This window comes from Paramisgurnus dabryanus, chromosome 7, assembly GCF_030506205.2.
Source record: "Paramisgurnus dabryanus chromosome 7, PD_genome_1.1, whole genome shotgun sequence".
Lineage (NCBI taxonomy): Eukaryota > Metazoa > Chordata > Actinopteri > Cypriniformes > Cobitidae > Paramisgurnus > Paramisgurnus dabryanus.
Window position 1 is genome coordinate 26,413,724 of NC_133343.1, and position 27,436 is coordinate 26,441,159.

Sequence of the window (27,436 nt, forward strand, 5' to 3'; positions counted from 1 at the left end):
AGCTCACACAGTAATCTGTGTGATGGATGCTTGATCCATCCTAAATTTTACCTCGACAATTCTGTCAGTGGTATCAGATTAATTAAAATGATCAGATACATTTATCTGGTATTAGATAAATTACAATTTAAAATGTGTAATGGAAGTTCACTTTTTTTAAATGGGGAACATGTCTAATAACAAATGCCTTTACCAAATTGAGTGACTAAACAGGGCAAGATTTACTTTAATCATATTTTTTTTGGGGGGGGGGGTCATTGAAACCGTGTCAATGATAAATAAAACATTACTAATTATTAATTAATACTATTATTAATTGAACAAAGAAAAAGTTAAGACCGTTTTGTAAGCACTTTTCCGACTGTATAAGGTCCCCTGATCTCTGCTTGTTCACGCCATCTAGTGGTTAAAAGAGGTTAGTGCATCTCTCCAGTAGAGGAACGTGTGAAGCACAGAAATTATTACTCCATCTAAAGTGTTTTATATGGCTTATCTTATGTTTTAAATAGGAAAATATAATTTAATATAATATTTTATTATCTATTAAAGCTATATTTTATTATATACAGCTATATTTTATCCTATATTAAGAATGGATAGTTTGCAAATAACGAGACAGGCAGGTTCAGATTCTACATAATATCTAGTTCACCTGATCTCAGACAAAATAAATCCACAAAGCATCATGTAATGTAGGAGATCATTGCTTTCAAAATTGTACTGTGACCACATTATGTTAAATACCATATGTATGACGAATTAGCTTTATTATACAATTAAATAACTATTTTAAATCGTTCTTTTTCAAAAATGCAATTTCATGTTGACAAGACAAACCATTACCATTTGCGGAAAGGAAAATTACAATGTTAACAAATAAAAATACTTGTGATTATATAAAATCTTTCTTGCCTTTGTAAGTGAATAGTTGTGTTCCACTTCATGCGGTACCACAAAAACTGACTGGCGGATGACGTCAAAGTACAGCAAGAGCGAGTGGAAAATAGACTTCTCCGTATGGTTTCTTGAATCGCTCTCGCGGTACTTCGACGTCATCCACTTGTCGTTTCTTGCGGTTCCTCATGAAGTCAAACAGGCCTGATAGCGTCCCTCAGCCACCCCCCGTGACTCACAGCCACATGGTACATCCCGGAAGCAACGAGTACGGTGTTTCTGTGTAGAGGCGGATAAATAAACGATCAGCTGTGTCAATAGAAAACTAAAGAAGGGTGTAAACTGACCTCGCAGTGAAGAAACGATACTGTAAACACAACATCCGCAAAGCGATACATATACAAACAGGCCAGTTTGTGACGCCAGATGATTCATATTTCTGTCTCATCCCAGTAACAGAGAAATATTCCTACACATAAAGCGTTTTTGTACTTGATATCATAAACACGGTCAGAATGTCAGACTTTGTCATTTTATGTCTGATTGTGTTTTTGATCATATGTCTCATCTTGACTCTGGTGGGATTCGTGTTCTACACCGGGCTTCTCTCTGAGGTCGTGGTTCGGACGGGATCTCCTCCGGTTAAGAAGATCACGATCGCGTATAAGTTCAGGAAAGGATCGTACAAGGCCAGCGGAGCTGCTTTCACGGAGAGCTGCAGTATTGGACCCAAACTGTCGTCTGTCGGTGTGTTTTACAATGACCCCAATCAGGTGAGTCTGGTTTGGTTTCCACCGTAAGTTTTTTTGTTACAATTATCATCAAGTAAAAAAAAACACTTGCTGTCAAAATGACATTGCGTAAGGTGCTTTTCTTGACTTGTGGAAACGATAGGAGCGTGACAGTTCACTTAAGATCAACAATGTTTTTTTTAACTCTAGTGAGCTGCGTTTTCAGTCAATATTTTGTGGCATTAGTCACGTTCCATGCAATGGGGCACCAGCCATGCACTGTAATTTTGGGCACTATTGGCACAGACAGCAGGTCCCCAAACGCTAAATTGGTTCATGCATTGCGTATGATTCCAAAATGTTGTCTGAGAAAACTTAACAAGGTTTTATGTGACACACAATATTATTAGGAGAACTGGTATGAAGATTCATATTGAGTGTTTCCCCAACAGTTTTACATTCATACATTTGGCAGATAATTTTATTTAAAGCTACTTACAATGCTTACAAGCTGCATGTTTTTCTTTAATAACTGAGCTACAGAAACTAATTTCCAAGAATCTGTTTCCATTAAACACTCATGGACTTAAAGGTGCCAAAGAATGCATTAAAAAATATGTTAAATTGTTCTCTCATATCTACATAGAAGGGATGTGGCTTTTCAAGTGCAAAAATATCCAGAAACGTTTTTACATGTCCACCAGGATTTGCCTTTAGAATGAAATGGTCCGTTATTACCTTATTTGAAAGGGTCATGAATAATAATGTTGAGCTTTGCTCTGATTGGCTGTTTCTCAGAGCAGCTCTTTTAAGTAGCTGTGTGTGTGTGTGTGTGTGCGTGCGTGCGTGCGTGCGTGCGTGTGTGTGTGTGTTGGTCTATGTGGTTTACGGGGACATGAATAGTGTATAATGACATGTTTATTATGCTATAAAGGTGGTTTACGGGGACACGGACAGTGTCCCCATAAACGGAAAAGCTAAAAAAAACATACTAAATGGTAGTTTTTCATAGATTAAAGACTGGCAACAGGTTTTTGTGACATTGGGGTTAGGGACTGGGGTAGGTAAGGGTAATAGAATATAACAGTTTGGACAGTATAAAATGCATTGCGTCTATGGAGATGTCCCCGTAAACCACATACACCAACGTGTGGGTGTGTGTAAACAGACCTTATGTTTGAGACTGGATCCGACGAAGATATAGAATTTGAGGAATAATAAATTATTTGGATATTGTAAAGATGTTTTTTTTTTTGAGTGGTAAATATGTGTATTTTTTCAGTATGGACCTCTAAGCCGTACACTGCCAGTAACTTACTGTAGATTTTACAATTATGTTATTTACTGGAAACAGTTTGTTCAAAGTTATATGAACATGAAACATTTACGGTCTTTATCTTAAGTTACTGGCAACCAGCTGCATAATTACAGCAAATTTTTTACAGTGGTCAATATTAGAACTTCAGCCTAAACCTTAGCATATAGCATTAACTAGCATATAGCGTTAACTCAGCAGTCACAACTTTGTTTTAACATTGTACTTAAAGACAGGGTGCGTGATCTATGAAAGCAAATGTTGACATTTGAAATCACCTAAACAAATGCCCCCACCCCAATAGAATCTGGACCTTCATTTAATAGACCCGCCCCACACATACGCAACCCAGGCAACGATGTCGGTTAGTAGACACACCCCTTACTGCTGATTGGCCACAAGTGTGTTTTGGTAGTGTGTTTTGGTAGTAGTTAATCTGTTATTATATGTTGGGTCATAGATCTCGACTGTATCGTCACAGTTGGTGTTGAGATTGGCCTGTTTTCCAGCCGACTTTTGCATGCACAAGCTTTACATAAGGAGGAAACAATCGTGTTTGAGGCTTATTATATGTCCTGTACAAAACTCTTATTATTTATCCATGCCTAGGTAAATACAGTTTTCAATTCTACGGCACCTTTAATAAGAGCAATATACAGCCATTAGATACCTTAATATATTGTAATAGGCTTCACTGTCTCCTACACCAGCACATTTTGAATTTGTATTAACCCTCCACGTATTGGCAATGTACCTTGAGAAAATTAATAAAACAATGGCCTGTTCAGGATAACAAGCTCACATCTAATATTTATTGGTATATTGTACATGAATTCTTCCTAAATTTGTGTAACTCAATTGGTAGAGCATTGCTTTAGTGGTGCCAAGGTCATAGGTTCGATCCACAGGGAACACACATACTGATAAAAGTGTATACCCTGTAATGCACTTTAAGTCGCTTTGCATAAAAGCATCTACCAAATGCATAAATGTAAATATAGATGTCAATCAGAACAGTTCATGCTTCCTTCAGTAGATGTTATTAAAATGATTGTACGCGCTGTACAATTTAATGTTGGGCACTGGAAATAAAGTGGCTACTGGTTGAGTGATTTGGTAAGATGTTTTATCCTTCATTAATCTCATTCTTGAGACATGACACTTATCACCTATTTAGTAATGCCCCATGTATCTGACCATACCAACATGGTGCCAACTTGTTATTGTCAAAGTAACTTGCAAACAGGAGCTGAGGTTGTTGCATGTTACTGTATGTAGGTGTGTAATGTTTAATAGCCTCCTGTGAGAGCACATGTTTTTCTGTTTATCCTGGACATTTGTACTCTCCCTGACCCACTTACATAATTTGTTACACGTTGCTGATACAGTAATGTGTTGTTTACAATTTGAAATCTTGTTTAAATAGCAGATGGAAAGTTAACAGTTTAAGTTAAGATATTAGGAGAGAGGATCAGGACTGCACTGAAAAGTTACTAAACTAAAGCAGGTGTTTTTGTGGCTGTGTGACAAGCAAGTGTGAATAGGTAACCAAGTAGCCCAATTACTTCCCAACAATCCTGACAGTGGTGACCCTAAGCAATAAAAAATGCTAGTGTTGTCATGACAGTGGTTTTCAGTTTTGACCTACGTTTTAAGTAAGAAGGATTACTGTCATTAGTTTATTTTTGTTACAAGCTGTTGTTACATTTTCCAAACATTACTGTACATCAGGTTTACTTTAAACCTGTGGCTTGGCAGGCTACAAGCTACTTATAATTTAAAGTAACTTCCCCAGCAACGCTCCCCTCGCAGATATGGATGACACATTAAAGGACAAGTTCGGTATTTTAGACTTAAAGCCCTGTTTTCAGATTGTTTATGGTCAAATAGAATGGTTTTGACTGAAATTTCAACATTTTCGGCTGCCCTGAGAATTTTCGCGTGTTTGTGTTTCAGCTCAGACCTCTACAATGGGTTTAATGGTGCACTGGAACAATCCATCCTAAAATGCATTAAACTTTCGTTTACAAAGACGTGAAACTCACCGAGTGGTCAGGGGTGTTCACTGGTATGCTCACACAAAAATCGCTCCAAAAGACGCATTCCAACAGGTTTTATCGTAGTTTTTACCAACTCCATTGACTGTATTAGACGTCCTGTGAGGTACGGTATTACTCCGCGCCGGGAACTTTGTTTCTATTCTTGCAATTGGCAAAGGCGGATTAGCGCCACCACCTGGGCTGGAGTGTTTATTATTCAAGCTCTAAGCGGAAGAATGTACGGGTGTGAGGCGTTTGGGGAAATAGGTCCACAAGTTAACAACGAATGCTAAAACAGCTGTTGGAAAGCATCTTTTGCAGCGATTTTTGTGTGAGCATATCAGTGAACACCCCTGACCACTCGGTGAGTTTCACGTCTTTGTAAACGAAAGTTTAATGCATTTTAGGAAGGATTGTTCCAGTGCACCATTAAACCCATTGTAGAGGTCTGAGCTGAAACACAAACACGCGAAAATTCTCAGGGCAGCCGAAAATGTTGAAATTTCAGTCAAAACCATTCTATTTGACCATAAACAATCTGAAAACAGGGCTTTAAGTCTAAAATACCGAACTTGTCCTTTAAACTGCGATATAGGAAAGTATTTAAACATTGACAGAAAATGCTAATTTTACCTATACATGAGTTGCCCGTCCAATTTAGACCTTTTGCACTGAACAGACATTTAGGTGATGTATGACATATGCACCAAAAAGGAAAATATGAGATATCTGAAACGACTACAGTCACATCCAATTGAAACCAACTAATTTCAGACAAAACTGAGTCATGTGGGTCAAAAAAGGAAAATAGACATATAAGTGAATGCCAAACCAGCAGTGCGGTCAGTTCTACAGTCTAGTGAGGTGTGGCTATAGATGGGGCATGTGCTCGGTTCTGATGCTAAAATAGGTTAGGAATATATGACATCATTCCAGTCAATTTAATTGGTGCCATGATAATGCTTTTTTAACTTTTACATGATAGTACCATTGTATTTCTGACGATTATAAGTACAGGACTGTTTTTGTGAGCGCCCCCCTCCGTGCATCCCAAAAATTAAGGTAAAATACCTACAGGGTTCCCACGGTTCATGGAATTTCTGAGATATCAAGGAATTTTGAAAGGTCTTATCCAGACATTGAAGGTCAGGAATATCAGACATTTTGTTTGTCTCTTTACATTTATCAAAATGTAATCAGCTTGATGTATTGAATGCTGTTTCCCGGTCCAAGCCTCCAAGGTGACTAAATTATGACACAATTTTCATATTTTAGTGACCAATCCCTTTAAAACATTAAGTAAATAAGTGCAATTGCAGATTCTTAACCACTAGATGGCACTCACAGTACAGCATAAAGGAACAGCCATAATACAGAGATGATCTAAAATCATATATAGACATGTTTCACATACCAGAATCAAAGAATGAGAGAATCAAAATACTTGTTAAACCTAATTTACTTGTAAACATAATCTGGTTCAAAAAGTAAATTTCTTTCAAACAAATATTAAACTATTGGTTAACCTGAGGTTGCCAAATATTTGTTGGAGCTTGACATGATAGGCTCAAATGTCCTCAAAGAAAGCTTAGTTTTTACCTCAGAATGGACAAATTCAATTGTCAAACTGATTTCACATGAGAGTAATGTTATTGTAATACTGATGACATCTATATTCCAGAGGTAAAGGTCTCTGTATAATACAGGCTTCAGGTGTCTAAAGAGATTTGTGTCTATTTTCTTTGTCGAGTGATGGTGACAGGGATGGGTTTTTGGGATTGGCACCTTCACCTTTATTGTCCAGCCACCAGCATCTCCCTTAAAGCCAATTAGCTTCAGATCTGACTATCATAGGCTGTCTGAGCTTAGCGGGGTCGCTGACCGATTTTAATTGGCATAATGCTTTGTGCTTATTAACATGATGAGCCCCCACATGAGAGAAAGGGTGGTGAGGTTTGATACGGCCTGTTTCCAAGGGTCAGCTCAGTTGCCAGAGGAGGTGTTCAAGTGTTCAAACTCAACATTGTAAAGTAGATACAGTTACATGTGACGATGATCTTTATATGCTGAGAAAGGACTTGTCTGTTTAGATACGAATCGACTAAAAGTTGCCTATTTTGCTGCATGCTTCAAATTTTTGATTTGGTTGAGAGTTGTTATTTTTAAATGGCAGACTTGAATTTTTCTTTGGAACCTTTAAAGCACCGGTTTAAGTTCAGTGTTTGTAATCTTATCTAGCATGAAAAGATACACTGTTCTTTGATTTAAAGGTATTTACAGGATAAAACTGTACTAAGCCCATCTCAGGTTAAGCTTGTGGATTACCAGCTTCTTTTCCTTTTCCTCTTTATTCAGCCTCCTGGCTGTGCCACACATAACAAAGGAAAGCTCGCACAATCGTGGAAATTAATTAAACTGGAGTGTTTTTCCCAGCCAGTAGCAAAATGTCCTACATATTTGACTTTTGAAAATGCCAATCGGCCTCCTTTGCCGTTTTTAATTAGACAGATGGCGTGAATGTTGCCTCAAGCTAGGAGTTATGATTAGTTTTAGCCGGGTTGTGAGACTTAACACATGACGGATGGACAGTGGTTGTGGTTCGAGGCGTTTCAGTTTAGCGGTGTCAGTCAGCTAATGAAGCTGGACTAAAGTGCACATAAGGCGCGAACCTTAATTTTGTGCCAAAATTATATCTGAAGCATTCTTCTGATTTCGCCATCACCTGCTTTCAGATGGAGCAGCATTTACTACACAAAGCCGTAGTTCACTTAAAATCGGGGCAATTTCGCATTAATTATCGTGAACGTATCACCTGTGGCAGTTGTGCGATATGGCACAGCTAACTGCTTTGTATACTAAATGCAGCTCCATCTGAAAGCAGGTGATGGTAATGAACATTGTGTTATAATTGTAAAAGCAAAGGAGACCTAAATCCAGAAAACAAAAAATGTAAATGAATGAACTTTTGGACTATTTTGAACACGTGCGGTGCCAAATTTACCGTAGCTTTGCTCTCGTGGCCCTTTCAGCTTAAATATTATCACAGGCTTCCCAAACTGAGCTTTTTTGCATACTCTATTTTCTGCCCCATTAATTCTGTCCAGATTGGACCCTATCAAGCACTTTCAGGTCCCCAGAAATGATACGCCATCACTTTCAATTTAAGTCTGCATGAGACGCTATTCAACATCTCGGGGCGTTTAATCATCCTGAGGATCTGCCAGGTTATGCATATTCATGTCGTGACCCATGAGTAGTTCATCCCCAGGTGCTGTAAAACTATTTCACAGCCTTTTTGCTGGTAAAACATATTTATACTGTACATATGAGACTCTATGATCATAGTAATACTGCATTAGGGACTTATTACACACATATAATTCAGAAATCACATTACTCTCATCATTGCTAAATTCTCATGAAGCTTTAAGGTAGCTCTTCATACTAGCTGTTGAGTGCGTCACTGCTGTTATTGTATAATGTATGCAGGCAACTGTATGCATCTTCTCTAGCTGGCCACTAGAGGTCTCCCTGTTGTTATTTCAGGCCACTCAGTGTCCAGCTGTAATTAAACACGCGCCTCATCACAATCCTTTACCTGAAGGGTATATAGTTCATGTTTGCTTTTGAGAAGGCTTCCCAGTGTTTGTTCTGCATTGTGAGCATGTTTTATTTCATTGTTCTGGTTTTATATTTTATAGATATAAATATGGGTTTATTTCCATGTAAACTCTCCATGTAAGCAATAAGTTACAAAAGGCTATGCAGTAGCATGGAATAAGTAATGGCTGAATGGTGTTGTTGAGCCCGATGTGAAGAGGAATAGATAGATCGTTATATGGATAGATAAATTGATAGTTATTCAGTATATAGATAATAATATAGATGGATGGATGGACGGATAGACAAATGGATGGATAGATTGATAATTAAACAGTATATAGATAATTATATAGATGGATGGATGGATGGATGGATGGATGGATGGATAGATGAATGGATGGATAGATTGATAGTTATACAGTTATATGGATGGATGGATGGATGAATAGATTGATAGTAATACAGTACTGGATGGATGGATCTATGGTAGATACTGTATATAGTACAGTTACAATATATAGTTATATAGATTGTTTTCTTTGGATAGACAGACAGATGAATGGATGGATGGATTAATAGATTGAAAGTGATATATGGATGGATTGATTGATTGATAAATCTATGGATGGATTGATAGTTATACAGTTACATTATATAGATAGTTATCTATGAATAGAGAAACAGATGAATGGATGGATGGATGGATTAATAGATTGAAAGTTATACAGTGATATAAAGATGGATTGAATGATAGATCCATGGATGGATTGATAGTTATACAGTTACAGTATATAGTTATATAGATAGTTATCTATGGCTAGACGGAGGGATCGATAGACAGACAGATGGATGGATTGATAGTTGCTGTATAAAGTTATAAAGTTACAGTGTATATTTATATATAGTTATATAGATAGATGGATGGATGGACGGGTAGTTGAATGAATGGTTGGATAGATTGATAGTTATACAGTTATAGCATGTAGATGGATGATGGATGGATGGATGAATGACTTGATTGTTATATAGTTATACAGTTATATAGTATGTAGTCATATACACTCACCTAAAGGATTATTAGGAACACCTGTTCAATTTCTCATTAATGCAATTATCCAAACAACCAATCATGTGGCAGTTGCTTCAATGCATTTAAGGGTGTGGTCCTGGTCAAGAAAATCTCCTAAACTCCAAACTGAATGTCAGAATGGGAAAGAAAGGTGATTTAAGCAATTTTGAGGGAGTGTGGCATGGTTGTTGGTGCCAGACGGGCCGGAGTATTTCACAATCTGCTCAGTTACTGGGGTTTACAAAGAATGGTGTGAAAAGGGAAAAACATCCAGTATGTGGCAGTCCTGTGGGCGAAAATGCCTTGTGGATGCTAGAGGTCAGAGGAGAATGGGCCGACTGATTCAAGCTGATAGAAGAGCAACTTTGACTGATATAACCACTCGTTACAACCGAGGTATGCAGCAATGCATTTGTGAAGCCACAACACGCACAACTTTGAGGCGGATGGGCTACAACAGCAGAAGACCCCACCGGGAACCACTCATCTCCACTACAAATAGGATAAAGAGGCTACACTTTGCACAAGCTCACCAAAATTGAACAGTTGGAGACTGGAAAAATGTTGCCTGGTCTGATGAGTCTCAATTTCTTTTGAGACATTCAGACGATAGAGTCAGAATTTGGCATAAACAGAATGAGAACATGGATCCATCATGCCTTGTTACCACAAGGTGGTGCTGGTGGTGTAATGGTGTGGGTGATGTTTTCTTGGCACACTTTAGGCCCCTTTGTGCCAATTGGGCATCGTTTAAATGCCACGGCCTACCTGAGCATTGTTTCTGACCATGTCCATCCCTTTATGACCACTATGTACCCATCCTCTGATGGCTACTTCCAACAGGATAATGCACCATGTCACAAAGCTCGAATCATTTCAAACTGGTTTCTTGAACATGACAATGAGTTCACTGTTCTAAAATGTCCCCCACAGTCACCAGATCTCAACCCAATAGAGCATCTTTGGGATGTGGTGGAACGGGAGCTTCATGCCATGGATGTGCATCCCACAAATCTCCATCAACTGCAAGATGCTATCCTATCAATACGGGCCAACATTTCTAAAGAATGCTTTCAGCACCTTGTAAAATCAATGCCACATAGAATTAAGGCAGTTCTGAAAGTGAAAGGGGGTCAAACGCAGTATTAGTATGGTGTTCCTAATAATCCTTTAGGTAAGTGTAGATAGAAGAATGGACAGATAGATGAATGGATGGATAGATTGAAAGTTATATAAAGATGGATGGATGGACAGACAGATTATTTATAGTTATATAGTTAAACAGTTACAGTATATGGTTATGTATAGTTATATAGATGGCTGGACGGACGGACAGTTATACAGTGTTAGTATAAATAAGTTATATAGATAAATAAATGGATAGACAGATGAAAAGACGGACAGATTGCTGGAATGACAGGTGGACAGATGGATGGATAGACGGATGGATTGATAGTTACTGTATGTAGTTATACAGTTACAGTATATTGTTATATGGTTAAATAGATAGATACGGATGGATGGATGGATGGATTGATGAATGGACTTATAGACGTATGGATCAGTTAATGGATGGATGAATGGATGACTTGACACTTGGATCAATGGATAGACGGATGGATAGATGGATTGATGAGATAGATTTGCCTTTAATATATTTAGTCTATAGAATTTTGTCTGTTAATACCTTTTTGACCTCACTAAACGTCCTACTCCAGACACCACTTAAGCAATTACTGACGTTGTAGCTTTTTACAAGGGTTTCACAGGAGGTTTTTATAGCAGGATACATGATTGCGTAAATTGATGAGAAGGCTTCTCAAAAGTGCTCCATCAGGTTTAATGAGGACAATTCTACCTGCTGTGTTAATACTGCCGAACTTTACGAAACACAAACCTGACAATGAATCACGCCAGGACAGTCAAACAAAGCTGTCAGTTCAGGAGCTTGTAACTGCATGGAGCTGTAGGGTACGGAAAATTGCTGCTTCATGTAAAATATGGCCAATAAATTATCAAAAAGTTACTTGACTTTTGAGATCGTACATAACTGTAAACAAAATAAGTCTTATCCAATATTTGAAAGTTTAGATCATTTATTTAGATACGCATTAGGAAACCTGTTTTGTTGCGCATAAATTGTTCAGTACCCACTACATATTTATCTCTTAAATGATCCCAGTGGTAAACTTTTTTATTTGAACTAAAATCAATTATTATAGCCTTAAGAGTATTAATTAAAAGCTGTTCTGCACAGCTACATTAAGATTTATTATTTAATAGCTATTTTAAACAGCTTTGCCTAAACACTCTTTGAATTCATTCTCAAGAACGCACCAATTTTGCTGGCACAGTCCCAATCCCCCAAAAACTGTTCACTTTGGAAGGCAGTCTTTTAAATTATTTATTGAGCTCTAAATGATCTGGTGCTGCTAATTTGTGCTAAATTTGGTTGATTCTGTGTCTGGTTTGTGGCAGACGGGGTGAGGTAGGCAGATGCGTGTTGAATTTTCATGAGCCTCCTCTTGTTCCCGGTCTGAGTTGCCCTACCTCTCCGCAATTATGCAGATATGAGCACTTCTGGGACTCCTGGGGTGTGTGGAGAAGTTTTGCCATTTCTCAGCCATCGCTTAAAAGGAGTTATGCACACGCACGATCCAAAGCCCGTCCACGTGACTATTAGCAATGGCGATCGTGTCCGGGGGAATTCCCAGAAGTCATAGCCCCTTCAGGGAAGTGTGGGAAATACGTTGTGGGATGAAGAAGATGAGAGGAGTAAATCCTTGTTACATGTCTGCTAATAAAGAATTACCACCTTTTTATTGTTGCACAGCCTTCATCCGTCAAAAAGTGAGGCCTTTTTGCAAAGCCGAGCAGAGAATTGCTTTTGAAAATTGCTTTTGCTTGCAGCAATCCTCCAGAGGGAATACGGAGATGAAGCCAAGCAGAGGAAGGAAAGAGCAATGTACTATGTTTTAGTGGCCGTCTTGCTATCCCAAGGGCAAAGGATGCATTTAAAGACAGCATCCTACATCATCCAATTCGAATCATGACTATGCTAAGCATTCGGATGATGAATGAACGAGATCCATTTATAAACACAGCTGCACGTAAATGACTCGGTGCCGTTTTTAGAACGGCTATTTAGATGTGCGGTGAACCCAGAATCTGTTTCGCGGAGATGTGTAGCACGCTGAATTGGTTCTTCTCAGCTTGTGTGGCCAGCACAGTAACTCAAGCCAATTACGCTGCAAGTGAATGCGCCCATTAGGTCTTGTTCTCTTCCTGTGTAGTCAAATCCGGGGCAACCTAAGGCGACCCTGTTCATAAATCTGATTCATTCTGAAAAGCGAATCTTTGGTTTGTTTGCAAGAGCTTGGTTAATATTTGAATTGGGACTGTGATTTCTTGTTTGTCCGCATTGGTTCGGTGAATTGACAGGAACGGGCAAAAAGCAAGTGAAGGGGAGTGGATGCGTGAACTTTCTTGCTCCTCGTAATTGCCTGTTGTCTCTGGAGAACTGCCTGAGATTCCTGCTTTATCTACTGACTGTTGTGTAGGAAGGGAGAAATGGAGAGTGAATACTATAATTCGTTGGAAAAACAAGGTCTTCGTGCGGGGTACAGGGACAAAATCACAGAAGAAGAAAAGAGAAGGAAATTTAGCGAGTTAGCAAGTTGAGAGGAAATTCAGTGCATAGGAAATGAAGAAAAACAACAGGCACTTTTATGACTCTGTTGATGATTTTTTTAATGATTTGCACTATTTTACTGTTTCAAAATCTGTGTATAGATGTTATTGTCCTGGATATGAAAGTCAGTCAAAGTCTATCTTTGTGAACTAAGCTCTTTTTCAACAATTAGCATACCGTATTTTCCAGACTATAAAGCCCGGAATACACTGCAGGATTTTTGCACTTTATAAGATCATTACCTTATCACACTGTGCGACATTGATTGTTTAAACTTTGGTAGACTGTACGATGATAACACAAACCAAAATGCTTTTTTGCATAGTTGTGTCTGACACATGAAACGTCTCGGGTTACGTATGTAACTATTGTTCCCTGAGAAGGGAACGAGACGCTGCGTCTCCCTTGCTATACTTCCTGCCAAGGGCGTAGGTTTGATTCTGGCATTGGTGGGGACATAAATAAAATGGTTGCATTGCAAAAACTGTTTATCACCGTTTACTTGACACAAACAACAGACAACTCAGTATGCACTTTACTCAGTGACATCTGACTCGCCACTCCCGGTGCCATCCCAAATTTATAATAAACAATTCGTTATGTCCTAGAGCCTAATAAACAGTAACTGTTTAAGTCTTTGTCAAAAAAAAAGAAAATCACATTGTAAGATATAACCATATTTACTTTATAACAATGAAGAATATGCAATTAATATTTAATTCTTAATTTAATTTTGCCAAAAAAATCCCAGTGTTGAAGATGGTATATCATGCTGTTTCCTGAACAACGTTTATTAACGTTTCTGTAGTTCACATTAAATCTTCTTTTCATTAACAGACAGTTAATCAGTGTGAAAAAAAATAATTTTAAGTTTAAAATGCAACCTTACATTATGTCTACATCTGTGCAAGTAATGACCACAGTGCAGTAATGTAAAGTATTCAGCAATCATGACATGAATTCATGTTTTTACCATGTTGGGGTTATTTTCTTTCATGGATTAGAGACCCCCTAAATAACCTTGCTACCCCATTTATAAAAGGTTGACAAAAGTTTGCAACTCCTCAGGTTAACATGGGATTGTCGTGTATTGGTGAAAACACTTTTCTTGAATCATTATGTGACACAACTTGTTGCGTATTTTGTGAATGAAACAGTTACAGTGGGTATAATAATACTTTCTTCCTCACTTACCTGTAGCCCGAATAATCACGCGCGTCTTGTTGAGTGAACTTTGGCGCGTTGTACAAAGTGAAACCATCCTATCACACGTAGCGAGTAAAGACAAGCCCATAAAGTGATGTGATTTAGAGAGGCGGGACTCAAGAAATGCTAATCCAATCATATTAGCAATGTGATTAGAGAGGGGGGACTAAAGAAATGCAAAGCCAATCATATTAGCGATGTGAGTTACGGAGGCGGGCATTGCAGAGAACGAAAGCTGTTAACCGTTTGTGTACCACATAGAGCGTCATTTTACACAACGGAATTGCAAAAGATTTCTAGTCTCATTTAAATGATTCCTGAAAAAAAATATAATAAGTAAAAAATAGAAAACACAAGAATAAGAAGGACATTAGTGGTTATATATAAATACAGATTCATTGTTTGGTCGAAATTATTGCTAGGGACAATTCAGTCTTCCCTGAATATTGCTAGGGACATGTCCCTAGCGTCCCACCCTAAATCTACGCCCATGCTTCCTGCGTCCCTGTAACACCGTCTTTGGCAATATTTCAGATAGCAATATACTTCCTGGCTCCCGCGTCACCCTGTCTTTGTCGTTAAGCCTCACCATTGGTTGAATTTGATATACACATTCAGACGCTCTTACCCCTGAAGGCGCCCCAAAGTGTCACCGCAGTGATGCAGCGCGAGTTCCCTCGAAAGGGAACTGTAATAATGTATCTTTTAAGGTAACACAATGTAACCTTGCTCTCACTTGAAATGTGTCCCAACATTTAGTCCTTGAATTTGAAGGTATTGGACCTGGAAAGTCCTTGAAAGGTCCTTAAATTTAAAGTAAACTAAGGTGTGGGAACCCTGAGAATAAATAAAACTAAAACTTAATAGTTAGTTCATTCATTATTTTTTTTCTGTGCTGTATGAAAACATGTCCTCATTCAAACACATGAACTAATTAATCAGTGGAGGAATAACCTGATTAATTAAACCTACTAGTTAACTGAATTAATCAGGTGCTAAAGTCTATAGTTATCACTGTGTATTGCTGACTTGCAGGTGCAATATTTAACAAGGAATTTTCTCTCTCTCTCTCTCTCTCTCTCTCTCTCCCTATCTCTCTTTCTCTCTCTAGACTCAAGCAGATGAGTGTCGGTATGTAGTGGGCAGTATACTCAGTGAAGATGAAGAGAAACCTGATGAAGAACTTCAGCGTCTGTACGAGAAGTTTGGCTACAAGGTCATCTCCTTCCCAGAAGTCTCCTGTGCAGTGACCTCCTCATTTCCAAACAGATGCTCGTTGTCCCCCGTCTGTGCAGCATATAGAGTCTACCCTGAACTCGATCAGTATATAAAGGTAACAGTTCTATTTACTTGTATTTAAAATGTTTAGTGCCCAACAATTTCTAGTTCAGTGTTTCAGACTCTTAAATTAATAGAACAACTTGTATTAGGATCAAGCCAAAAAAAATTGACCCGGTCTTTGTAATCCAGTCTCAAGAATGTTCAGAATGTTCTTTACATTGTGTAGTGATTTTATGTAAATCACAAAAATATTATTTTTGTTGGGGTTTCACATGCAGAGTCAAACTTATCTTGAGGTCATTATAATGCAAGATTTAACCCAAGAACAAGATTTAACTTGAGATTTTTCGAGAACGAAGTCAAAAGAATGAAAGTAAAGATGGAATATTTCGAGAAGAAAGTCAACATTATGAGAACAAATTTGTAATATTTCTAGAATAATGTCAAAGTTACGAAAATTAAGTTATGGCAGTTCAAGATTAAGTCAAAATATTTTGAGACTAAAAAGTTGTAATTTATCATAATTAATCCATTATAACCAATTGCTTCTAAGAGTTTTACTAATCATTGTGTGTCTTTACATGCACATTCCTTACTACACTGATTTGTGGTAAATTTATTTTATTTTTGCAATATTAAAAACTTGCACATGACCAAATGATAGATCGACTACTTGGCCTGAATTTTTACATACTGATAGACAGATAATCTAATAGACACTGATTTAGGTAATAAATTATTATGCTCTCTTTGTCTATTTTTAGACTATATAATAGGCTGTTTAAAGGAATAGCCCATTTTCTTAAAAGAAAAATCCAGATAATTTATTCACCACCATGTCATCCAAAATGTTGATGTCTTTCTTTGTTTAGTCGAGAAGAAATTATGTTTTTTGAGGAAAACATTGCAGGATTTTTCTCATTTTAATGGACTTTAATAGAGCCCATACTTAATACTTAACTCAACACTTAACAGTTTTTTTTAACGGAGTTTCAAAGGACCCTAAACGATCCCAAACGAGGCATAAGGGTCTTATCTAGCGAAACGATTGTCATTTTTGACAAGAAAAATAAAAAATATGCACTTTTAAAACACAACTTCTCGTCTAAGTCCGGTCCTGTGATGCGCCAGCGCGACCCCACGCAATACGTCATGACGTCAAGAGGTCACAGAGGACGAACCCGAAACTATGCCCCAGTGTTTACAAGTGTGGAAAAAGAGGACCGTTCCGACGTTGTTGTATGTGGCATGATACTAATTAATGTCTTTGTGTCAGTTTATTGTTTACTATGGTCTGCAAATGTGCGTTTCATATATGTAACACGTGACCTCTCTACGTCACTACGCATTTACGTGAGGTCACGCAGTACCTGCAATGTTTTCCTCAAAAAACATAATTTCTTCTCGACTGAACAAAGAAAGACATCAACATTTTGGATGACATGGTGGTGAGTAAATTATCTGGATTTTTTTTAAGAAAATTGACTATTCATTTAATAATAAATAACACTACCATCAATGAAAACTAAAGGAACTCATCTATAGGATGTTATTTTCAAAGTAATAGTAGGAAAATGGACGGATTGCCACATCAGTGGATTTGTAAGTTAGTGCTGTGTTCAAAATATCGATACGACGATACATCGTCATGGACGCCTGACGATGCGCGCATCGATACAGCACCTTCCGTATCGATTCGGATTTACTTTTGAAAGTAACGTGATGAATTGCTGTTGAACCGTGATCATATGGAAAGGACACATGTGTCCCGCGGAGTACGTAGAGTTAAAGTTGGCGGGGTATACTTTCACTTTGCGTGTCTGTCTCGCTGGCGCACGTGTCTGCATAGTGAGCCGCGTACTCGCGCTCTCTCTCTCTCTCTCGCGCGCGCATTAAAGTCAGTGAGTTCAGTATGAAAGCGCAGATATCTTAGCCTTTACTACTGCAAAGGGCTTTATTAGCCATGCTCTTATAAAACAGTACTAACGCATTTGAGAAGAAGCACGACAAAGATTTGCATTTGAAAAGTGTACGTCTAGAGAAGAGATACAAAGCTACTTCAAACTATAACTGTCACAGGAATTGGGAATTGTTGGCGATACACAGCCCTATTGTAAGTACAGTCCATGACGCCTTTAACACCCCAGAATACTGCTGGTCAATATTTATTCCATATGTAATGGAGAACGTATGGAATGTGAAGGGACCATATGATTAAATAGGAGGATGGGCCTTAATAACTTGTGAATGGACATATAACTGCATAGAGGTATGGTGAAGATGCTGTTAAATGAGGTCAGTTTGTGTAAGCACGCTGTCTGGCGTTTCACTCTATGAGTTCTGAGCAGTTAATGTGATGGATCGTGTCGTACTCACCATGTGTTAACTCGAATGAGAAGAAGCACTTGTGAAAATGCGAAATATAACTGTTTAGATCATGTGTATTTTTTAGTGTTGCACTATTCCTTTATCTAGCAATAATGCACCCAACAAAAAAATGAACATGTGTTTTATAATAATAATAATAAAATAATAATAATAATAATAATTATTATTATTATTATTGTTATTATTGTTATTTCCATTATCATTATTATTATTTGTATTTTTTGCATTATTATTTGTATTAATCTGTTTATTATGTAATATTATTATTATTATTATTATCATTATTATTATTATTATTAATAGTTGCAGTAGTAGTAGTAGTATTATTTACAAAATAAATTTTAGCTAGCAACATTTTGATTGATCTGTACCCGCAAACCCCCAGATGGCTTGAAATGCACATTGGGTTACCAATATGGCGAGCACAGCCAAATCCGGCATCCATGACTCTCGTGCTATTGGCCTGACAATCTGTCCTGGATGCCTTGCTGGAACAGGGTCCAAGCAGCCACAGAGCAGTCCGTAGCAGATGCTCACTTATTTCCCTAGATGAAAGTGAATTTTCTATCTACGTAATATCCTTTAACCAAAGGATTGTCTCAAGTGCCTCCATGTGTGTTCCCACCTATACAATGCAGCATTTAATATACTGCACTCACAATAATGCCATATGACTGCAATATGTTACTTTATCGAGCTTGGTCGTAAAACTATTTTAAACTCGAAGCACAATGCAATAATAGGTCACCGAATTCCCTAGATATTGACTAAAACTATGATGTAAGAACAGCGAAACCGACCAATTTCACTCCTTGACCTACTCCGGTCTTTCTCGCACCTTTCTCTTTCTGCCTCTCTCTGCAATTCACACTTGGCCTGTCAGAGAGCTTATTAAGTGTAGTGCAATAGTTACATGACTGGTGTTGTGTAGGAGTAAGCTCAGGATGTCCATTGCATTATGGCATTGTGTGTACAGTATGTAAGTTTGTAATGTGATGTATGTGAAGTGGCAGAGTGTACAAATATGGTACCAGGCAGATGATTAATGAAGAGAGATTTGTGTGTGTGTACCTACAGAGACATGTCCTTACAGTGATTTATTTGAATAGGCTTTGGCAGCGGTTCAGGCTATGAGACTGGTGGATACTTTATTGTGGAACTACAGTGAGACTCCCTGCCATACACCCACTACTTCCCCACAACATATGTGCTACATTTATATTTAGAAGACACTTGTCGGTTGTCATCGACAACCCTGAGAGCACTTGTGTTTGACTAAGATTGATGTGTGTGTGATTTCGTCCCTTAGTTTTTGAAGTGTGCTTTTCTTGGTCAATGTTACAATATTCAACAGATGTTACAATATTTGAAAAAAAAACCAGGCGTACACAGCAGCCGCATATCGGCCGATGCCAATACACATAAAACTCGCAAAAATCGGCCCGATATATATATATATATTTTTTTTAAAGCAGAGGGTCTGTCTTTCATTTGGTATATTGTATGTTTATATATTTAAAGAAGAAAAAAATTTCTGGAAGGCATTAAACGTATGTGAAAATTATAAAAAATGCTGAAGCTGGCTGGCATCTTTAAAAAAAAAAATGCTGGCGGGTAAAGAGTAAAAATAACAGTTAAAATATATATGTTAATATATTTAAAAGTAAAATATATGTTAATTTGACAATTTGACGTGATTTTGGCTGCAACGAATGTGTAATAAGTATATATAGAATGTACTTTAAGTTGCTTTAGATAAAAGTGTCTGCAAAATACAAGAATAAAAAAAAACTCGAGTCTAGGCATGGGCCGGTATAAGATTCTGGCGGTATGATAAACTTAAGCAAAAAATGCCACGGTTCTCAGGGTTCCGGTATTGCCATTCCAACCTAAAATGTGTTATTTTTAAATGCCAGGTAAAAAAAATCAAGCCTTAAAATTATAATATGTTTAAAAAAATATACATTTCCGTAACATATATTAAATGTTAATTACATGACTTAATGATTTAAAAAAATTGTATAAACCCAGCTCATACCTTGGTTACAATATCACAGAACATTTTAGTGGTTTTGACTTTTTAAAAACTCGGTATACCTTACAACTGGAAACCTGCCCATGCATACTCAAGACCGTGTTAAGACCAAGCCCAAAGATCAAGTGTTGAGTCCAAATCCAGATAAAGCTGGATGTGGACACGGTCTTGTCTTGACACACGATCTCTGGTCTTGACTTGGACTCAAGTTGGACTTTACAACAACACTAGAAAATTTTTATTGTGTTTGTTTATATCGTGTTTTACGTGTTTTAATTATTATAAATTTCGCATAAAACTATTTTCCCAAAAAAATTCCCAAATGAGCAGTGGAATATTGACCACCGTTAAAAATATTTCTGTAGTACGTCTACAGTATTTCTCTCTCCTGCCGAGCGAGCATGTGCTGGGTGGCTCATGTTGGTCCTCTGCCCAGTGTGGTAGTTGGGACGGTGAGGTGTGGCCTGTTGTAGCAAGGGTCATACACTTAACCAAACCACTAAACTGTGCCCAAAGATTTCCCTTTTCATGTTTTTCATATAGTGTTTTCTCTCAGTTGACCATATTCACCATCTTCCTTCGATTCGCGCCTCTCCATTTTCTCTTTCATTTTTCTATAAATCATGTCCACCCTCTAGTAGACACTGACACTTCTTCTCAATCTGCTGAGAGGCCGAGCTTTTTCTGAAGATGATAAACACATACGCACATAAACCATCTGTTAGACAGCGAGAGGGCAGAATCTCCTGCTCCCACACAGCAGTTCACTCCAAAAAAAACACCGTAACAGAATATGTGGGCAGTCCCGTTAGACTGTAACAGTGATTTCATGTTGCGTGTGCATGTTTTTGTGGGCGTGTGAGTTAGCCGTGACAAGCATGGGGGTGTATATCCAGACAGTCGCCGCTGGCCATTCAGGTCTAGTGTACTTATTAAAACCTGGAAGTCATATAAAAGACACTTTTTTCAACAATATGCAATATAATACAATAGTTATCATTAACGGTGCTATGTGTAGATTTTAGCAGCATCTAAAGGTGAGATTGCAGATTGCAAATTGCAACCAACGGCTCAGTGCACCGCTCAGCCTCCCTTTTTGAGACAAAGTAATAGTGAATCTGTCTCTTAATCAGACTAATTTAAAAACATCTTACAATGACATATCTTAACCGGGTGTGCCTCACAAGTCTTGAAAAGTGAAGCCTCTGGCTCTTTGATCGCCACCTGGTGGCTGGCTGCAGTACAAGTCATAAACCCCGCCCTCTCCGTTCAAACGAATGGGACTCTGCTGTAAATTAAAAAAAATTACACTTCCAATAAAAGTTTCCAAAGTAGGTTTTGGTCCTTTCAAGTAGTTGATATCACGCTTATATATAAGTGTTCATTTTTGTGATACGTTTAATTTTAGCGAATAATTTGATGCTATAGAAAAGGGGAATGTTGTTATGATTGGCGTGGTTGAATTGGGCGCTTGACCGTTTGGGCGGAAGTTTGATACCGCAGCTCAGCCTCTGGATCCACAGACTTGGCTCCAAACTGACGTTTTTACGTAACATGGCGGCGACCATGGTTGGACATTTTTAGCTTCAATTCATTACAATGGAAGGAGGCAACGTCGCGTTGTCAATCTTTTTTTACAGTCTATGATCTTAACATATATCAGTGCCATTGTTTTGTCTCAAGATGCACACCGGTATTGTTTTTTGTAAAGTATGTTTTTTTAAACTACTTACATTTCCTAATATAACTAAGCCCTAGTCCTGGATTAATCTAAACCCTGTCTGCGAAACTTCCCCGATATGTTTGGTTTAATAAATTTACCTGGGGGTGGCAGGGATGGGGGTGTGCAAAATGACTTATTCGACTTTCAAAAATAATGCAGGATTAAATTCAGCTTCAGAATTCAGCTTTCAAGATTTTGTTGTAATCGAAGTATAAATATTTATATAATGCATTCATGTGTGCAAGAGCATTTTTCCTTACACAGTCATGCATGTTAATAATCTGAAGCAAAGCCATCTCGAGATGACTCCGCCCACTTCGGCTGTTACCTGAACGACTGATTTTCTTTTCCTCTGGCCAATCAGCTGATGAATAATTCAGGTGTGTCCTCCCTATCCTCTTAGATGTTATTTGTTGAATTAAACATGGAAAATTGGTCGTGGTTATACACGGCATCAATATGTAATGAGCCTTTCAATGCGTGGGCTACTGGAAAGGGTGTGTGGTGAATTTATGGAGCAAAAAATCGAATCTAATAAAAAGATGAATGAAATCAGGTGACACCTACAAAAAGCCATTTCCATTTCAAAAGATATAGCTTTTACTAGCTTTTTACAAAGGTACAATGGCTGTGTCATACGGTATTACCCTAAACCATGTATATACTGAATGAGCATCACATTTACGTACTATAGTGTGACACTAAGGTTCTTAAATGCGTACCATGGTATTACCATGCCAAGAACATGACAATACCATAGTACATTTTTATAAGTGCTATCACTTTATATTGCAGTGCTTCCATTTTATTTAATTAAATTCCTTCACACTCGCCCAGCTCAAATGTGAATTTTGACATCGGAATAAGTGGATCTGCTGTACACATGCATTGGAGAGACGGGGAGACCACTGTCATGTTGTCAGTGTGTGAACCAGTGCTTATTTTAACACAAGCACGCTCAATGAAAGAGACGGAGAGTATATAGAGGTAAAAGGAGAGTTTGCAGTGAAGGCGATGTCCCCAAGCTCCTCTTTTACACCATGGATCTTGCCCCTCTAGAGGTGCGGGTGGGCTGGCTGACAGACTGTTTGAGCTGTTTGATGCTCACAGATAGCTTTACATCTTTAATGAGACTCTACCACCCCTCTACCACCACTGACTCACTTTCCTTACCTTTCTCTTTCCCTGGCATAACCATTTTATGTGAAGGGATTGTCACCCTAAAATCATCATTTACTCACCCTAATGCTGTTCTAGAGACCATTTTGCAGGATATAAACAACATTGGTCCAGAACCACTTCCTGTTTTAGTTTTTTATCACTGAACAAAATATTAATATTTATTAATAGAAGGAGGAAATACAACAAACAGAACATTTAGAACAGAATAATAAAGAAAATTATAATTAATAATTAATGTAAAATAAATGTGTAAAAAAATAATAAACAACAGGAAGTCCTTCTGGACCAGTGTTTACATCTCGCAAAATGGTCTATACCTGTATGAGTGTCTTTATTCTGATGAACACAAACAAGCACACAGTTGCCTGTACTCATTGACTTCCATAGTATTTGATTTTCCTACTATGGAAGTCAATGGGTTCCCTTAATCATCATGTATCATCTTATTCTGTATGAATAAAAAGATGTGTCATAAACTTTGGGATACTTTTGCAATAATGTTATATTTGGTTTTCTGATACGACCAGACGTGCCAAACCGGACGTTTTTAAAAAAGCTCTTCATTGATTGGCTTGCGCGACAACGCGGCATGCAAATTTCCCACTGGAGTTGAAATTTTCAACTTACGCCCCATTCAGACAGCCAATGACCAGCAGTAGCAGAGCGATGCAATCTCATTCATTTCAATGGAAACCGGGCGACTTACGGCGACACAAGCGAAAGTGACCGTTGGCGACCGTATGGGCGTGTCCAGCGATGCGAGAAAGTTAAGAAAAGTTTAACTTTATGCAAATGTCGAGCAAATTTCGGGAGCGACTACCAATGAGAACAAAGCAGTGGATTTCACATCATCCTTCTCTCATCAGTTACTCGGGTGGATGGTACTCATTTGTTTATGACAAGCAGATTTAGAAACGCCTCATTGAAAGAGACGAGCGACACACAGCGATAACGTCGCTGGCTGTCTGAACGAGGGGTTACGCCGCATTCAGACAGCCAGCAATGTTATCGCTGTGTGTCGCTCGTCTCTTTCAATGAGGCGTTTCTAAATCTGCTTGTCATAAACAAATGAGTACCATCCCCGCCAGTAACTGACGAGAAAAGGATGATGTGAACTCCACCGCTTCGTTCTCATTGGTAGTCGCTCCCAAAATTCGCTTGACATTTGCATAATGTTAAACTTTTATTAACTTTCTCGCGTCGCTGACACGCCCATACGGTCGCCAACGGTCACTTTCGCTCGTGCCGCCGGAAGTCGCCCGGTTTCCATTGAAATGAATGAGATCACGTCGCTCAGCTGCTGCTGGTCGCTGGCTGTCTGAATGGGGGGTTACACGGAAGAGGCGCTTAAGGTAAATATCGCTTGTTTACAGCAGACATGTCACCCAATTTGTGTCATGTTAGTCGCCTGCAAACATTCGCGTCAATTTGCGTCTTTGCATTGACTTTGTATGTAATCTACTTGTGCAAATAATTAAAGTAGTCTGATAATTGATTACTTATAAAAAAAGTATAAATTAAAAAAATATATTTAAAGTTAAAAACTTCGATTGGTAACACCTAAAATCTGGCAAATTGTAAAAATTTAAGTTGAATTAAAAAAAAAAAATTACTTCAATTGGTAAAAGCTAAAATATTTAAACGTTATCAACTTACATTTTTCACTTAAAGGGAGAAATTTAGGTTGAACATTTTTAGGGGTTACCAATTAAAGTAGTTTCAACTGCATTCTGGGTAACTTTTTGTTGTTGTTGTATTGCTATTAAGGGTAATAACTGACTGGTAACAAAATTTGGGGTCAAATTGTAAGCAGTCTAAAGCCGATGACGTCATTTTTGTCATCAGGAGGGTCCGCGGTGGACCGTCCGCGTGCAGCCCAAAATTTGACATTGCGCAAACAGTGCGCGTACAGTCTGCGTACAATCGCGCATGCGTGTGAAAATATTTAGACAGGACACTCCACTACAAACAATTACACAAAGGAAATAGACAGCATTTGCACACACACTATTGTTTTTCTTTTTTAATTTATACTTCTATTTTGTATTGTGTATAGTGTCGAACGTGGCATCCGCGTGTAGCCGCGGGAGTATACTTGGAAACCTGCGCGGACAAAAGGTATCTTAAGGGGTGGATCATACAGAATGCATTTCTGGCAGTGGCAGGCAACTTTGTTGAATTGTTTTCTATAGCCAGTTAGCGGTTTGCGTGCTGTTTATCGCGTTGAACCTCTCGTGTTTTTAACCGTTTTTAACCATCTGACAGTAAAGCCACATCTCAACCCAAAAAATACCTAAATACCACATTTAAAAACTAATCTGGCTCGGCTGGCCGCTCTTGATCACATAACTCGAGATGGATATTGATAGCAAGTGTAAACGACACTTTCTATCTCTCTCTCTAGTAAAGTGTGAGTACCTGTATATGATTACTGTAATAGACTCAGAGGGGCTTAAATTACCCAGCACTCAGCAGTAATGATCTTCACTATTTATTTGATCTGTTAGACTATTGTATTTCTACTTATAGAGAAGAGAGAATGTTCTTACATTGGGTCAATGAGTATGTTTCATTCTGTCAGATAAACATTTAGTAAATTACTTTTTCATGCATTATACTTTATGCATTTGTGTGTACGTACTGTATGCTTGTAAGGGCATGGACTTCTGTTAAATATAGCAAATGCTGTATTCTGGAGGCATTCTTCGGCATGTGTACGTGCCTGTCTTGTCATTGCCTGATATAATGTCTGTGTTCATGAAACGCTAAAGCCTGAATCAGAATCAAAGATATGTCCATCACAGCAATGACCCATGGTTTGCTTTGTGGTGTATGCGTACTGTAAGATCTAGTGTCTGGGTATGTTCGTGCTGCTTTTCCCCTAAGGTTAAAGAAAGTTCAGCAGAAAATTACTTCTGGCAGCCTCGCAGGCAAAGAGAATTGATCTTAATTGAGGCTCAAGTTTGCTAATACCTAAAGTATGCCTAATAGTGTACATATTTACAGCAATAGCAAACAATTCACGAAAGAAATGGCAGGATGGTTTTAAAGTGAAGGGCGTAACAAGATTGGTAGTGGACCAAGTGAAGTCAGCAGGGATTCCCCAAACTGGACCAATGAATGACGTACAGGTACAGATCGCTAGAGAAAGCAAAAGAAAAGAGAGAACACAAAACACATACACGGGCATGTAACACCAACCATGTTTGAATGTAAAATGACAGCTTCAGTCACTTTCATTGTATGAAAAAATACAATTGAAGCCTTCAGACCAATACTGAGACTGATATAGATTTTGGGATTTGTGTTAACCAAGGATCCCATTTGCTATCTACTGTGTTAAGGTGATAGGCCGGCAGTGACATGATACCCATAGGGAGTGCGGCTTTGGGGTCAGACGAACACTTTTGAATCAATCTCTTAAAGGCGCTCTAAGCGAATCTATGCAACGTCACTTCTTGTTGATGTTTGAACTGTTTTCAAACAAATGGAGCGTAGCTAACTCCTCCCCCTCCCTTCCGTGCTTTCATGAACGCTCCCAACCCCCACCCCCAAATCCTTCTTGTCGTTTATTGGCTGGAACACTTTGTTGTGTTTCGTTGTGCTAGGTTTGGCCACTGTGTTGTTATTGCTGTTTGTGGAGCCTGGGCTGTCTACAGAGATCGCGTTTTTTTACAGTTTGATCAGCGGTCAGGAAGCAAGCAGATAGTGAGGAGATGTTTGCTGTATGTAACAAAAAATTTTTTATGGTCTAAAACGCGTGAATTCGCTGAGAGCACCTTTAATGTAAGGGGTTATTTTGCTCATGCAAACAAACCATATAGTTCTGTCTACTGTAAGTTTTTTTTTTTAAAGGATAATTCCGGTATTAAACACTTTGAGTCTCATTTCTGGTTTGTTTTGGATGAACTACAGTGATGGACACAGAAATTTTGACAATGGGTCGTGTCTTGAGTTTTTGACTTGTTTAGAAGCGTCTCTTGACTGCTTCAGAATGAAAGTCAATGACTATGCACAAACATGTCATTAAAACAACACTTTACGTTCATTTTCAAAACTGTGCTACTCACCGAGTGGTTTGTGGTGTTCGTTGATGATTAAAAACAATTATATTGGCGCAATGTATGATTTCAATCCGTGTTATTTGCTATTGTGGAACTATTTTTTCAGATACCTCACAACCGCGTATATACTTCCGCTCTATATTTGAGTCTGAAGCGTTAGCACACTCCCGACCACTTGATGTCGACAACCACTTTGCCATAAAAGTACGCTCTGT

At 38.3% G+C, this 27,436-nt stretch overlaps 1 protein-coding gene across 1 annotated transcript in view; it reads left to right on the forward strand.

The window, feature by feature from the left end:
• The first annotated feature begins 1,142 nt into the window (after positions 1-1,142).
• tex264a (testis expressed 264, ER-phagy receptor a) overlaps positions 1,143-27,436 on the forward strand; it is an 82,723-nt gene continuing 56,429 nt past the window's right edge. The window contains exons 1-2 of the mRNA XM_065279847.2: positions 1,143-1,667; positions 15,660-15,881. Of these exons, the coding sequence (XP_065135919.2) occupies positions 1,410-1,667; positions 15,660-15,881 (480 nt within the window). The 5' untranslated portion in view covers positions 1,143-1,409. The remainder of the gene's footprint in view (positions 1,668-15,659; positions 15,882-27,436) is intronic.